We start from the raw sequence: 16,324 nt of genomic DNA, 5'->3' as shown, positions 1-16,324 counted from the left end.
TACAATGGAAAGAGAGAGAGATATTCTATTAACTAAATAGTGACCCCTCATTCTCTTTTAAATAGCAGAAAATAAGCCTAGCCAAGTCAAGTTTGCTGACCTCTAGTTTTAGCTCGTTGAGTTTAAGAGTGTACTTCACAGCAGCTCATTTGACCTTAAGTTTGTTTATAGTGCTTCATCATCATCATCATTGTCAAAAGTGGTGGACCAAACTAAAGTGTGTGAATTGAATTTAACAACGTCATGGGTTTCAGTCAATTCAATTAAAAATGTTTCCTCTTGTCGGTTAGTGGGACTTAGAATCAAATGGTAACTAATTGATGTCTTGACTTTCGATCTCCTAATCCAATTTGGCATAAAGTAATCAGCTCAGCTGTGTGATAGATAAACATAAAGGAGGATGAACATATAAACCTTTTTTGTTTAGCATCCTCTGGATCTTCATGGAGCCTGCTCAAGAGCTGCAACAAGATACTCAAGGTTAGTCACTTACCAAACTCGCTGATTAATTGTTAAATTAAAGGAATATTTATTTATTTTCTCTTTTTACATCTTTATATTTTGATTTGAAAAATAAAATTCATTCAATCAGGAAGTATTTGAAGCTTTATCAATTTTAATTCTTCAAACCAGACTTTAAATTGTTAGTGATTTATGAATAAACGTAAAAGAAAACTTCCAGTTACAAGTAATCCAATTTTTTTAATGGAAACCAGTCAGAATGACTACTTTATTTCTTATTGAATATCATACAAAATGATAGGATTTAAGTCCTCTGGTACTTCTTCAATCCAGATCTGCATATCAGCAAGTCGTTTTGCCCTTCTAGCTAGAGCATGGGCAACCAATTTCCCACTGCATTTTACATGAGAAAAGGAATGAAAACTTAACTGAGAAGCAAAAATTTATGTCTTCAATGATTTGGCCATAGGGAACACACTCGAATTCATTTTGCTGCGGCATCTTGATTAACACTTCAGCATCACCTTTGAAAATGACCTCCTGTAAAACAATCTCTGTAGCAATTTGAACTGCTCTATGCAAAGCAAGAGCCTTGCCTTCAGCTGCCATTTGTGGAAGGGGAACCTCTGCAACTGCGAAGGACATTCCCTATACAGTTTTTGTTATGCAGTTTTTGTATCTCTTAAGCTTTTAGGGAGCAATCAAAAGTCATAATCATGTACTCCTATTATCCACTCCAGGATTATAAGTAGTAAACAGGTCAACTAAGGCAGTCACTACTCCAACATAATTGAAACCAATCTTAATTAATTGTTTTTTCTGGACTGTTTTATGATGATATGGCTAATACTTGCATTTACTTTCCTTTCAATGTTTGTGTGCATGATTAGCCGATGACAGAGAGCAGAACTCAAATAAAGGCACTTTTGTTACCAACCTAATGAAACATCCTAGACTCAAACATTACAAGTGGTGGCTTCGTATTGCCTCTTACACCTCCTTTGTTGTTGCCGGCCAGACTGTAGCAACTCTCTTGGGAAGATTATACTATGATCAAGGTGGGAATAGCAAATGGATGGCAACATTTGTTCAATCAGCTGGCTTCCCAATTTTACTTCCTCTCCTATTCTTCTTCTCCCCATCGTTAAGATCCACTGCAAGCACCCCCTTAAACACTTCCTCTACAAAATTGCCACCTCTCTCCACCCTTACCTTTCTCTACTTTGCTTTTGGCCTAATGTTGACAGGTGACAACCTGATGTATTCATATGGACTCTTATACCTCCCTGTCTCTACTTATTCTCTACTATGTGCAACCCAATTGGCCTTTAATGCCCTCTTCTCATTTTTCTTCAATTCACAAAAATTCACTCCCCTTATACTCAACTCCCTTGTCCTTCTTACCATTTCAGCATCCCTTCTTGCAGTCAATACCGACTCTGAAAACATGACCGGAATCCCTAAAGGAAAGTACGTAATTGGATTCCTTTGCACGCTTGGTGCATCTGCAACATACTCATTAATGCTATCCTTAATACAACTGTCTTTCCAAAAAGTTATAAAAACAGAGACTTTCTCTGCTGTATTGGATATGCAAATATACCCATCATTTGTCGCAACTTGTGGCTGTGTGGTAGGACTTTTTGCAAGTGGAGAATGGAAAATTTTGCAGAATGAGATGGAGAATTATGGAAAAGGAAGGGTATCCTATATGATGACTTTGATTTGGACGGCTGTGACATGGCAAATTTCTTCAATAGGTATGATGGGGTTGATTTTTGAGGTATCATCACTCTTCTGCAATGTCATTAGCACATTGGCTTTGCCTGTTGTTCCCATTCTTGCGGTAGTGTTTTTTCATGACAAGATGGATGGGGTGAAGGTGACGGCTTTGTTGTTAGCAGTCTGGGGTTTTCTTTCATACATCTATCAACATTATCTTGATGATTCTAAATCCAAGGTTAACAAAACCAGTAATAATGAGGCTTCTGGGGCAGGGGCTGTAATAGAGGTTTGTTGATGACATGGTTTTTTTTTTTTTTTAATAAATTTTTTATAGAGAAGTGTAAAGAAATTTCCACTGAAAACCCAGGATTTGCGGCTATGTGGGTTCCCATTCAATTTGGAAACTTTCTCTTTTTTTTTTCACTGTTTTGACTTTATTTCTTATACAGTAAAAAATGAAAACAAAATAGAAAAGAATGACAATTGAGAGCAACTGAGTAACAAAGTGTGTGGCATTGCAATTGGGGTGATTTACATGCGATGCTGAGAAAGCATGTTTAAAGGGTCTTTGTTGATATGCTATGATTCTTTCTCATCTGGGGGGTTCTAGCTTAAAGGACTTCCATGTTTTATTAAAAAAAAAAAAAAAAGTCTTATTTTTCATGCACATGTTCGTGTTAAAATAATTTGTTTAGGTTCCAAAAGCTACATGGCAATACGTACAGCTTTCTCTAAAAGTTTAGCATGGAGGAGAAATTTTTTTTCTATGTTTGTGGGGAAAACTGAACACCAATATTACTGCCTCTTGCGATACCTGCGGCACTGCTGTGAGACAACAGTCTTGGTGAAGAAGCTTCTTAGGTCTAATGTCTAGTTAGTTTCCATTTAGAATTGTTTGCTTCTTGCATGCTATAGAATAGCCTCGTACAAGTTCATGAATAGCCTAAACATGCATAGAAATTAGACATACACACATCTAAAAATTAAAGAGGTTAGAAAATTATAAATGTTGTCATTTGTGAAGGCTCAACTACATCGTAGATTGAGTAGTTTGAAAACCATAAGAGAGAAAGAAGGAAAAAAAAAAAGACTTTTTATTGGATTTTAATTTAAAATTTATATATATATATATATATTATTAAAATGCATGTATGTGACAATACTTTCTGTACAATGCACCAACGAAATGATAACAGAACTTACGGAAGGATCAATTTGGAAATTTCTCCAAATTTAAGAGTTTATAATTTCAAATTAAAAGATCAAGAGGTCAATTTGATTATGACCCAAAAATCAGGAGTATTTATTATTATTATTATTTATTTCTAGGGATTATTGTCAAAATGTTTCTTGATATATTCGATGCTTTCATTTCTTTATCTCAAATGTAAAAAAATAATCTCCATCTAGTGGTAACTTCCACTACTATATTACTGGTAAAGTCTCTAATAATTAATGATGTAGAACACAAATTTTCTAATTTTTGTAAATATTTAATTTTAATATTTTTATGTAATTTTTGTTATCTTAGGTTTATGTTATTTATTTCCTTCTCTTTAGATGCTTTTATTGTTGTTTAGTCAAATTAGGGTTTTATATGCTTTCATAGCCGTCTTAGGGTTTCTAGTTATCCTAGGTTTTGTATAACTATTTAAACACATTGTAACTTCCAAAGGCAATTTAGTTTTCAATAAACACAGACATTTTGCCAAATTCTTTCTTCTAGTATATTCTAGTTTTTTGCTCTTTGTGGATTTAGGGAAACCCCTTGTGGATTTGAGGTTTACTACCAAAAGCTCATAGTTTAGTTTCAGCTTCATTAAAAGAGCATCATGTGTGCTTTCTTTAGGCTTCCACAATATTAGTTTGTATTAGAGCCTTGACTTACCCTGGTCTGATGGTTAACCGGCGAGACAATGACCACCACAACAACGACGGCAGCAATGACATTGACAACACAATTCTCACTAGGGGTTAGTTCCTTAATTTTCATGATGAGAATCACCAATTTTGCGAAAAGAGTCAGCAAATTATAGGTTAAATCAAGCAAAAGATTGCTACTCTTCTTGCTAGGAAATCATCTCACAATGACAATGACCAATATATTCAAAGACACTCCTAACTACAAGAAAATTCCATTCTTTGATGGAGATATGTGTAAGTTGGATTTTATCGACTAGCTTCTTGATTTGGAAGACTATTTCAATTTTTGGAAGATTTATGATGAAGAAAAAGTGCAGCTTGCATCTAATAAATTAGACGATGAAGCAGAGAAATGATGGGAAGAGATTCAAATCGATAGAAAGCGGCAAGGTAAGCATCCAAGTTGCTCTTGGCAAAGAATGAAAAAAGTATTAATTGATTTATGGTTTCTTAATGACTATTGATATGCCAAGAATGTATTAACCTCTTGTGATAAATTAACCAATTAATTAGCCAAGTGAATTAATTAAATCAATTAACATGTAATACGCATGGTAGCACAAACAAATCATCAACTAAGTTAAATGCAGTGAAAAATAAAGCTGACACGATGATTTGTTTACGAATGTGGAAAACCTCCAAAGCAAAAATCACACCGGGCTATTTTAAGGTCATCACTCTCGAGAATCCATTATGATCACATCAAGCGGTTACAGGTAAAGGAATCTTAGTACTTTATACCAACCTATAGTTGAACCCTTACCCTAATACACAATTGAACTTGTTTTGTAGTGACAATCTCTCATTTTCAATGCACATTTCTCAATACGTGACTAACCAATCGATGCGCAAATCCCAGTACACGGCTTACTCACCAACTTAAGAAGGATGTTGGCCGTAAAGTTCTTCAGTTCATCAACACGATGAAGATCACGAAGCTCCTTGGTTAAAAAATCCTACGGTGTACAAACGCATCAACTTCTTCAAGAGAAAGATGAACTAGGACAAATTTTGTCTCCAGTCACAATTTGCTTGAACAAAACATTTGCATCAAGTTTCATCAACTGAGACGGCCCTTAAAATAGTCCTTATATATGTTTAGGGTTGTGAGAAAAGAAAGCCTAAACACATACACATTTTTGTAAATCTCGATAGATAGGTTTTCTATCGAGCAGCTGTCGGGCATCGGGCTAAAACTGCCTTTTAAACCTCGATAGATGTCATTTGTCAAATTTGAAAATACAGCACTTCTTCACTTATTTCTTAAATAAATTTACATGGTTTTAACTCTTGACTTGAGTAACATGTTTGTTGAAAACTTAAACCATCCTAGATCTACCAAATTACAAGTAAAGTGCATTTTGTCAAATGATTAGCCAATTCTAAATGACATATGTTCTTAACATAGTTCACATATGTCCTAACAACTATGATATACTAGATTACACAAGTGTTAATTATAAATCTGTAAATTCATATGAAAAGCAATGTGTTCAAAACATGAAAGGTCAAAAATCAAAATTATCACAACCAAGTCCATGTATCAAATAAAGGAAAGGGTTTGAGGGTTGAGAAGAAGCAGCCTATTACTAAAGAAAAATTTGAAGTGGTTAAAAAAGATCAAAACTTGCAACAAGTTATTGAATTGAAGATTGAAGATATCACTTTTCAAATTTTTGATGAAGAGGTCAAAGAAATGAAGGTTAAGTTGATTATGGACAATGACAAGAATGAAGAGATGGTAATTATTGAGAACACTACGGAAGATTCAATTGAGGTCAAATATAAGGATGAGTCCACAACTCACAATCCTTAGGTCTCAGTTGATTTGTTGAAGATGACTACACAATATGTTGATTTTCTTGGAGTAGAAAATTTTAATTTTATTATCAACCCTTTGTTGATTGATGTTGCAAATAAATTAAAGGTAGATAAGAAGAAATTTTATGCTACACTTTATGAAGGATTCAAGTTTCAAAACCAAATCAAGTTATTAAAGCATTTGAAGTATTTGTTAATTTGGAGTGGAAAATTTTAGGTTTCAAAGATGAACTCGAGAACGAGTTTATTTCAAGTAGAGGGGTTTGATGTAGGACACGATTTCTCTAATTTTTCTAAATATTTAATTTTAGTATTTTTATGTAATTTTTGTTATTTTAGGTTTAGGTTATTTATTTCCTTCTTTTTAGGTGCTTTTAATGTTGTTTAGTCAAATTTGGGTTTTATATGCTTTTGTAGCCACCTTAAGGTTTTTGGTTGCCCTAGGTTTTTTTCTTACTATTTAAACGCATTGTAGCCTCCAAAGGCAATTCAGTTTTCAGAAGATTACCAATAAACATAGATGTTTTGTCAAATTCTTTTTTTTGGTGGATTCCAATTCTTTTCTTCTTGTGGATTCAAGGAAACTCCTCGTGAATTCGAGCTTTACTACTAGAAACTAATATTTTAGTTTTTGTTCCATCAAGAGAGCATCATGTGTACTTTCTTTTGGATTTCGTGACATTGGTTGAATAAGAGATCTGGAGTTCAATCTCCCAACTATACCAAAAACCGACTGGTGTTTTGGTCTTATGATAAATAGCTATCATCATAAGCGGACGCTATAGGTTGAAACTCTCTAAAATGCTATATTAGTACAAACAATTTGGTCCTTGTAATTTTCCTAGGCTCCGCGACATTTGAATTAGCCCATTTGAGTAAGAAGTTGCTCAATTTGTTGGCTTCTTACTTAGAGCATCAGCATTGATTATTTCAATTCTATCCTATTTTACCATTCCAAAAAACCACTTTATCAATTATACAATACCATTTTTCACTACTCTCAACATCCCAACTTTTATTTTCCTATTCTACTCATTAAAATAATATATTTACATATTAAAATATATAACTAACAAAATGTACTCTCAGAAAAAACCCAGAAACCCTGTTCCAAAAAAGAAAAACCCAGAAATCTACCTTGCCACCACCACGCCATTAGCCAGCAACCACCACCACAACCAAACTCACCACCAATAACAACCACAAGAAGCAACCACCAAGAGGAAAAGAAACACAAAAAATTGACAAAAACCACCACCACCGATTAAGGAAATTGCCAAGAAACACAAGAAATTGCCGAAAACACACCAAAAGAGAAAACCACTTCAAACCACGATCGAGGAAATCACTTCAAACCCACCACGCCGACTCGCCGATCTCCACAAGCCACCAATCAGCAAACCCAAGCCACCAATCAGCTAACCCAAGCCACTGATTAGAAACCCATGCCACCGATTTGGAACCCACGCCATCGAAAATACATTATCACTGATTTGAAAACCACGCCATCACCAATCAGCAAACGCCATCACCGCCACGCCTTCGTCGAACCTTGCTTTGGCTAACATCGAGTCAGAGAGTGAGAGAAGGTAGATGAGAAAACAAAAAGAGTGAGTTGAAAAAGAAAGAAGACGTCTCAGCCCCAAAGAGATAGAGAGAGAGAGAGAGAGAGAGAGAGAGAATAAAAGTGATTAAAAAATTTATACAATAGTGCTATAGTGCCATTCTACATGTAGAATTGCACTGTAGCAACATTGTAAAATTTTTTACAATTGTTGCATTTTAGAAGTTCGGATGGAGCCTCTTTTTTGGGTGAAAATGGTAAAATGGGCTTGGCATTGGCATTTACAATGACCAGTGCGGATGCTCTTAACTATCTTGATTACAAACAAACAAATCCAATGCAAAGAGAATTTTTATTTTGCACCCCATGGATATACTTGTGGGGTCTGCACCGATGTGAGTGAGGTGTATATTCCTGTGATTCAAATTACCATCTCAAGCTCATGCTAAAAAATGCAAATTGTGAAGCCTCATTTAAAATAAAATAAAAATGTACTCCTGGTCCCACTGTGGAAATTCGTAGCTGGCCAATTTCGCTCGGCCTAAAAAGCTAAATTGCTAGTCAATTTTGCAATGTAAGCAGAGAAGTTGACAGATAAATCAGGCTCTTTTGTTTAACAAGTCCACATGCGTGAGACTCCTCCAGCAGAGAAGTTAACAGATAAATCAGTCTCTGTTGTTTAACTAGTCCACATGCGTGAGACACCTCCAGCAGAGAAATTAACAGATAAATGAGGCTCTGTTGTTTTATAAGTCCACTTGCGTGAGATTCCTCCTGAATGTAATGTTCTTAACTAGTGTCTATGGATATGAATGGTATTCAAACAACCCAAATATTAAGCCTAGCCAAGTCAAGTTTGCTGACCTCTAGTTTTAGCTTTAGCTCGTTGAGTTTAAAAAGAAGTGCATCCTATGAGTGCAGCGAGTGTACTTTACAGCAGCTAATTTGTTTATAGTTCTTCATCATTTTTGAGAGTGTTGTACTAAACTATATGTGAATTAAATTTAACAACGTGGGGGATTCGATCAATTCAATTAATAATGTTTAATGTTGTCAGGTAGTCTCATAAAAAAAAAATGTTGTCAGGTAGTGAACTTAAAATCGAATCCAATCTATATCAAATAGTAACTAATTGATGTCTGGACTTTCTGTCTCCTAATCCAAGTTTATCAGCTGTGTAATAGGTAAACATAAAGAAGGATGAACATACCTTTTTGTTTAGCACCTTCTGGATCTTCATGGAGCCTGTTCTAGAGCTGCAACAAGATACTCAAGGTCAGTCACTCACCAAACTCGCTGATTAATTGTTAAATTAATGGAATTTTTTTTTTCTCATTTTACATCTTCATATTATGATTGGAAAAATAAAATTCATTCGATCAGGAAATATCTGAAGCTTTATCAATTTTAATTCTTCAAACCATACTTTAAATTGTTAGTGATTTATGAATTAACATAAAACAAAACTTCGACAGTTACTAATGATCCATTTTTTTTAATGAAAACCAGTCAGAATGACTACTTTATTTATTATTGAACATCATACAAAACGATAGGATTTAAGTCCTCTGGTACTTCTTCAATCCATAACTGCATATCAGCAAGTCCTTTTGCCCTTCTAGGCTAGGCCGGACCAAGATAATTTGAGGCCCATGGCGAAAATTTTAAAGGGGCCTTTTACATTTAAATATCACTTAAATAATACACTATTTAGTTTATTTTTTATGTCAAATTTATTACTAATTCATACTTATTAATATGGACAATTCACCCAAAGTGAGCTAATGATACTTACTATATAGGTTACAAACTAGCATATCACCGATTTTTTTTAAAAAATTATTCAAACATTCATTTATTATACTGTTTAAGTGACACCAATCATATTAGTGTCACATCAATTTGTAAGTTTTTTTCATCAAATTTGTATTAGATTTAGCATTTTTCATTCACTTAATGAAGATTAGGTTGCATTTCTATTAATTCATATTATTTTTTTGGTGAAAATGCTAAACTTACTATTAATTTTATTGCAAAAAGCATACAAAGTGACATGACAATGAAGTGACACTTCAACCAAAGAATAAATAAGTATTGTATTATTTCATGTAATTGGTGACATGTTAATTTATAGAACTTTATGATAAAACTTGTACTATACTAACATAATTCTAATATCTTAGGCCTTTAGAAAAAAATGTACACTCAACTCATATTTTTCCTTAATTGGAAAAAAAAAACACTTATTGCCCTCATATTTGGGGGCCTTTCCATGTTAGGGGGCCTTAGGCCATGGCCTAAATGGCCTAGGCCTAGGGCCAGCCTAGCTAGAGCATGGGCAACAAAATTCTCACTACGTTTTACATGAGAAAAGGAATGAAAACTTAATTGAGAAGCAAAAATTAATGTCTTCAATGATTTGGCCATAATGAACAAACTTGAATTTATTTTGCCACAGCATCTTGATTAACACTTAAGCATCACCTTCAAAAACGGCCTCCTGTAAACCAATCTCTGTTGCAAATTGAACTGCTCTATGCAAAGCAAGAGCCTCGACTTCAGCTGCCATTTGTGGAGGGGGAACCTCTGCAACTGCAAATGACAATCCCTATACAGTTTTTGATATGCAGTTTTTGTATCTCTTAAGCTTTTAGGGAGCAATCAAAAGTCATAATCATGTACTCCTATTATCCACTCCAGGATTATAAGTAGTAAACAGGTCAACTAAGGCAGTCACTACTCCAACATGATTGAAACCAATCTCAATTAATTGTTTTTTTCTGGACTGGTTTATGATGATATAGCTAGTACTTACATTTACTTTCTTTCAATGTTTGTGTGCATGATTAGCCGATGACAGAGAGCAAAACTCAAATAAAGGCACTTTTGTTACCAACTTAATGAAACTTCCTAGACTCAAACATTACAAGTGGTGGCTTCGCATTGCCTCTTACTCCTTCTTTCTTATTGCCGGCCAGGCAGTAGCGACTCTCTTGGGAAGATTATACTTTGATCAAGGTGGGAATAGCAAATGGATGGCAACATTTGTTCAATCAGCTGGCTTCCCAATATTACTTCCTCTCCTATTCTTCTTCTCACCATCGTTAAGATCCACAGCAAGCACTCCCTTAAACACTTCCTCTACAAAATTGCCACCTCTCTCCACCCTTGCCTTTCTCTACTTTGCTTTTGGCCTAATGTTGACAGGTGGCAACCTGATGTATTCATATGGACTCTCATACCTCCCTGTCTCTACTTATTCTCTACTATGTGCAACCCAATTGGCCTTTAATGGCCTCTTCTCATTTTTCTTCAATTCACAAAAATTCACTCCCTTTATACTCAACTCTCTTGTCCTTCTTACTATATCCGCATCCCTTCTTGCAGTCAATACCGACTCTGAAAACATGACCGGAATACCTAAAGGAAAGTATGTAATTGGATTTCTTTGCACACTTGGTGCATCTGCAACATTCTCATTAAACCTTTCCTTAGTACAACTTTCTTTCCAAAAAGTTATAAAAACAGAGACTTTTTCTGCTGTATTGGATATGCAAATATACCCATCATTTGTCGCAACTTGTGGCTGTGTGGTAGGACTTTTTGCAAGTGCAGAATGGAAAATTTTGCAGAATGAGATGGAGAATTATGGAAAAGGAAGGGTATCCTTATGATGACTTTGATTTGGACGGCTTTGACATGGCAAATTTCTCAAACAGCTATGTTGGGGTTGATTTTTGAGGTATCTTCACTCTTCAGCAATGTCATTAGCACATTGGCTTATCCTGTTGTTCCCATTCTTGCAGCAATGTTTTTTCATGACAAGATGGATGGGGTGAAGGTGACGGCTTTGGTGTTAGCAGTCTGGGGTCTTCTTTCATACATCTATCAACATTATCTTGATGATTCTAAATCCAAGGTTAACAAAACCAGTGATAATGAGGCTTCTGGGGCAGGGGCTGTAATAGAGGTTTGTTGATGAGATTTTTTTTTTTTTAAAGAGAAAAGTAAAGAAATGTCCACTGAATACCCAGGATTTGTAGCTATGGGTGCGTTTGTTTCGACAGTAAAGCAATTCCGGAAAATGTTTTCAGGAAAAGAATATATTTTCGAGAAAGGAAAATATTTTTTGATGTTTGGTGGCATTTTAAAAAATACTTTGGAAAATATTTTCAAGTGTTTGGTAACATTCTGAAAATGCAAATTTTTTACTGATTTCTCACATTTTCTCAACCATTTTCTCACATTCCAAACAAATTTTATAATAGAACATTACAATCCATCAACTTCTAAACAAACAAAAATCAAATAAAACACCATGGCCAAATCAAATTAAACTGAGAGAGGGAGGTGAGACAGGGAGGAGGAAGAGTGAGATCGGTGGGTCACCGATCTTGCCGGCGCGATCACGCACGTTGATCTCGCCCGGTGCGAGCTCGACGGCGCGAGATCGCGCCTCGATCTCGCCCTGCGCGAGCTCGACGGCGCGAGATTGCGCCTCGATCTCGCCCGGCGCGAGCTCGACGGCGCGAGATCGCACGTCGATCTCGCTCGGCGCGAGCTCGACGGCGCAAGATCTCGCCCGGCGCGAGCTCAACGGCGGGCCTTTGGGTTGAGGATGGCGTGATCTTGGCTTCACCGGCGATCTCCCTCTAGCTCTCTCTCTCTCTTTTCTGGTGTGGGTTGTTGCTCTCTCCCTCTCCTTCTCTTTCTCTGTTTTCCAACGGAAAACTCAATTTGAAGGTAAAATAGCATGGAAAATATTTTCCGGGTGGGGAGGGTGTATTTTACGGTCAGGGTGCGTTTGTTTCGACAGTAAAGCAATTCCGGAAAATGTTTTCAGGAAAGGAATATATTTTCGAGAAAGGAAAATATTTTTAGATGTTTGGTGGCATTTTAAAAAATACTTTGCAAAATATTTTCAAGTGTTTGGTAACATTCTGAAAATGCAAATTTTTTACTGATTTCTCACATTTTCTCAACCATTTTCTCACATTCCAAACAAATTTTATAATAGAACATTACAATCCATCAACTTCTAAACAAACAAAAATCAATAAAACACCATGGCCAAATCAAATTAAACTGAGAGAGGGAGGTGAGACAGGGAGGAGGAAGAGTGAGATCGGTGGGTCACCGATCTCGCCGGCGGGATCACGTGCGTCGATCTCGCCCGGCACGAGCTCGACGGCGCGAGATCGCACCTCGATCTCGCCCGGCGCGAGCTCGACGGCGCGAGATCGCACCTCGATCTCGCCCTGCGCGAGCTCGACGGCGCGAGGTCGCGCCTCGATCTCGCCCGACGCGAGCTCGACGGCGCGAGATCGCACGTCGATCTCGCCCGACGCGAGCTCGACGGCGCGAGATCGCATGTTGATCTCGCCCGACGCGAGCTCGACGGCGCGAGATCACGCCTTGATCTCGCCTTGCGCGAGCTCGACGGCGTGAGATCGCGCCTCGATCTCGCCCTGCGCGAGCTCGACGACGGGCCTTTGGGTTGAGGACGGCGTGATCTTGGCTTCACCGGCGATCTCCCTCTAGCTCTCTCTCTCTCTTTTCTGGTGTGGGTTGTTGCTCTCTCCCTCTCCTTCTCTTTCTCTGTTTTCCAACGGAAAACTCAATTTGAAGGTAAAATAGACATGGAAAATATTTTCCGGGTGGGAAAGGTGTATTTTACGGTCAATGGTTCCTCTTTTCCGTTTGACCAAAATTTTCAGTGTTGCCAAACACCCGCAAATGCTAAAAATATTTTCCGGAATTGCTTTACTGTCAAAACAAACGCACCCTATATGGGTTCCCATTCAATTTGGAAACTTTCTCTATTTTATTTTATTTTATTTTATCACTGTTTGGGCTTTATTTCTTATACCGTATAAAGATGAAAATAAAATTGAAAAGAATGACAATATCCTTGTGGTGAAGATAATAAGGATCCAAGTATATGGTTTCTCAAAAAAAAAAAAAAAAAAGGTATATGGTTTATTGATCACATGTCACATCCACCATAACCGAATGCTTGTTTCAGCTTTTTGGAAAAAAAAAAGAAAAAAAAGTGTAATTTAAAAAAAACTGTACTTTCAAAATGTGCAGTTTGAGAGTATATTTTTAAATTGGGTAAATTTCACTAAACTATCGTGAGGTTTGAGTTAATATCAAAAGTAACAAAATTAAAACAAATAAATAATTGCCTAAAAGATTATATTTGTATATTCATAACCTTATTATATTTTTTAATAAATTTGGATTTAAATTAGGTGCTTTCAACGTAAATATGTCTTAACCTATGTTGCACCAACACAGACATGGGTAAGGATACCACACGGGTATGGATACGAGGGTACGACAATTTTTAAAAAATAAGGGTACCATATGGTATGGGTACGGCAATTAAATAATTAATTAAATTTTATATTTAGGCATATTTTTAAATATTTTTAGACAAAATACGTTTATTTCTAAAATTTAAATTATATAAGAACTACAAATAAGTAAACTAACACCCAAAGTAGTACAATAATACACATAAAATGCTTAGAGTACAAACCAAAAGTTTAAATAGGCTACATTCAACATCAAACTAAAAACATAAAAGGAAAACAAGTTTTAAACATCATCTCCATCAACATAGTTATCATTCTCAACAAGACTTATCTCTATCTCTGGCTCATCTAGTGTGAAATGAGCAATCTCAAGCAACTCGGGTCCTCCAAATGGTTCATCCCAAGTATCTCCACCACTATCCCACTTCTTAGAGTTTTCTTTAGTGTACTCTTCCCTCCTCCTTGAAAGAAGTCGAAGATTAGAATGAACAAACACTAAATCTTCAGCATGTTTAGGAGTAATTCTATTCCTCCTCATACAATGGATGAAGCCATATGTACTCCAATTCCTCTCAGCACATGATGATGAGCAAGGTTGTCCAAGAAGCTTTAGAGCCAGAGTTTGAAGCATTGGTAACTTGGACCCATAATGTGACCACCAAAGTATTGGATCAAAGGTCCACCTATCATCCATGTTATCATCATCATAAGCCCTAAGTCCTAAAAACAAACCAAACTCCACAGCTACATTCTTCCCATCATCAAGATCAAGAAAGAATCTTTTAAGGCACTTGTTTCTCTCCCCAGAAATTTTAGCATTCTTATGTGGCGCAACACGACCTCTGACTTTCTCAATCTATTGATTAGTATAATACCTAGTTAAAAGCAAATAAATAAGTACAACAAATGAGTTTAGTTTAGTTGTTTAAAAATGCCTAAAAGAATATAAAAGAAAATATTAAAGAGATAGAAAAATTACTTCGGATTGAAGAAGTGGGCTAGGCAATGAAGTGGTGTGCAATTTTTAGTCCACCGTTGAATGAGTATACTGTGTACCACCTTATGGAATGGAGACTCCTCATAGTCTTCCTTCACATTTTCTATCATGGAATCCCACATTCCATACACCTTATGGAGAATAGGTGCATCCATGTCAGCCACTCAAAGCATCTCATAAATAGGTCCTGTGAATCTCAGAATATATGCAACCTTGTCCCACCACAAATCATTCAAAACATAATCCCTCACAGTTTGAGCTTTTCCTACATCATCTTCTCTATATGACATTCATTCCTCACTAATGACCATATTTCGAAGATGCTATTTTACTTGAAACAATCTTTTAAGCATGGTGATTATTGAAGCAAATCGTGTTTCAGCAACAACAAGTAACTTCAAAGGGGAATATGAATTAAAAATTGCTAATCTCATTGAATGATTTGTGATGAAAATATGAATGAAAGTTGCCTCATCTGCAACTTGTGCAATAGAATTACATTCATTATATGCTACCTCATTCTGCAAAGAGTTCTTAGGTGCACATATATTCCTCAAGGCCAAATTGAGGGTATGCACAACACAAGGTGACCAAAATATATGAGGATATTCAGCTTCAACAATAGATCCTACAACCTTCATAACAAATGCATTATCAGTAATAATTTGGACAACATGTTGATGCTTAACCTCACCAATGACCTTTAGAAACAAGTCAGCAATGAAGTGCTTGTCTTTGTACTCTTTGATACCATTAATGGATTTGATAAAAATTGACTCTTTCTCTGATGTAACCATAAAATTGATAAGTGGCCTTTTTTGACTATCTGTCAACCTATCACTTACTATACTTAAACTCTTTTCTTTCCAAGTATCTTTAATTGACTTCAACAACTTCTCAATTTGTGCCCTCTCTTTATGCAACAAATTTGTTCTTAATTTATTGTAACCCGGAGGAACATAGCCCACTAAATTATTATTATTAGCTGCAAATTTGATCATCTCAATCCAATACGGGTTCTTAGCAAAGTGAAAGGGTAAACCAGCAGAATAAAATGTCCTAGTAATAAGAGAATCTAATTGCTTTCGACATTGATTGTTAAAAGCCTTCTCCAAAGGAGAATTCCCAATTCTTTTTTTTTTTTTGAAAAAATGGATGACTTGTAGCCGTACTACCCTCACTAGGACCCAAATCAGGGCTACTAGCAGAATCAGTTGGTAAAGACACTAGCTTAGGCTTCATCGGTCTACGCATAGATTCCTCATACGCATCTTCTAATTTTTGCATTTCATTTAGATACTCATCTCCAACCTTAGCACATGCTTGTATTCCAAAATTAGGCAATTTTAACATGTGTGCCTTCACCCTTGAATAAGACCCCTTGAAAGTTTTTTCACAATAGTTACATCTAAAAGTAACATTCCCAACACCACCACTTGCTTTTTCTAACTTAGTAACATATTTCCATAGAGGAGCAGTTGATTTAGTTGATTTTTCACTTTGAGTACTCAT

At 36.1% G+C, this 16,324-nt stretch overlaps 2 protein-coding genes and 1 pseudogene across 3 annotated transcripts; 2 read left to right on the top strand and 1 right to left on the bottom strand.

Annotated features, from left to right (window-relative positions):
- The first annotated feature begins 320 nt into the window (after nt 1-320).
- Nucleotides 321-2,608, top strand: LOC142612579 (putative purine permease 11). Of its 2 annotated transcripts, none has more exons than XM_075784678.1 (2): nt 321-480; nt 1,353-2,608. In XM_075784678.1, exons 1-2 carry the CDS (start codon nt 444-446, stop codon nt 2,480-2,482), a joined length of 1,167 nt encoding a protein of 388 aa, XP_075640793.1. In that variant the 5' UTR covers nt 321-443; the 3' UTR covers nt 2,483-2,608. The 2 variants fall into 2 exon arrangements, with proteins under 2 accessions (XP_075640793.1, XP_075640794.1); XM_075784679.1 differs by having other exon boundaries at nt 350-480; nt 1,481-2,608.
- A 6,125-nt stretch (nt 2,609-8,733) lies between these two features.
- On the top strand, nt 8,734-11,474 carry LOC142612581 (putative purine permease 11; annotated as a pseudogene).
- A 3,661-nt stretch (nt 11,475-15,135) lies between these two features.
- LOC142611947 (uncharacterized) lies at nt 15,136-16,324 on the bottom strand. The gene is made up of 2 exons (XM_075784092.1): nt 15,988-16,324; nt 15,136-15,887 (listed from the first exon to the last, which is right to left on the bottom strand). Exons 1-2 carry the CDS (start codon nt 16,322-16,324, stop codon nt 15,136-15,138), a joined length of 1,089 nt encoding a protein of 362 aa, XP_075640207.1.

Source organism: Castanea sativa, chromosome 10, assembly GCF_040712315.1.
Source record: "Castanea sativa cultivar Marrone di Chiusa Pesio chromosome 10, ASM4071231v1".
In the NCBI taxonomy this organism is placed as follows: Eukaryota; Viridiplantae; Streptophyta; class Magnoliopsida; order Fagales; family Fagaceae; genus Castanea; species Castanea sativa.
The sequence above is the reverse complement of the archived record's forward strand: the minus strand, read 5'-3'. Positions and strand labels throughout refer to the sequence as shown.

What these genes read in the sequence shown, in the direction of transcription:
- LOC142612579 (XM_075784678.1), top strand. Translation starts at nt 444, where the DNA reads ATGGAGCCTGCTCAAGAGCTGCAACAAGATACTCAAG. An exon ending in GCTGCAACAAGATACTCAAG is followed by an intron (nt 481 to 1,352) that starts GTTAGTCACTTA and finishes GTGCATGATTAG; the next exon opens with CCGATGACAGAGAGCAGAAC.
- LOC142611947 (XM_075784092.1), bottom strand. Translation starts at nt 16,324, where the DNA reads ATGAGTACTCAAAGTGAAAAATCAACTAAATCAACTGCTCCTCTATGG. An exon ending in TGATTTGGGTCCTAGTGAGG is followed by an intron (nt 15,888 to 15,987) that starts GTAGTACGGCTA and finishes GAAAGCAATTAG; the next exon opens with ATTCTCTTATTACTAGGACA.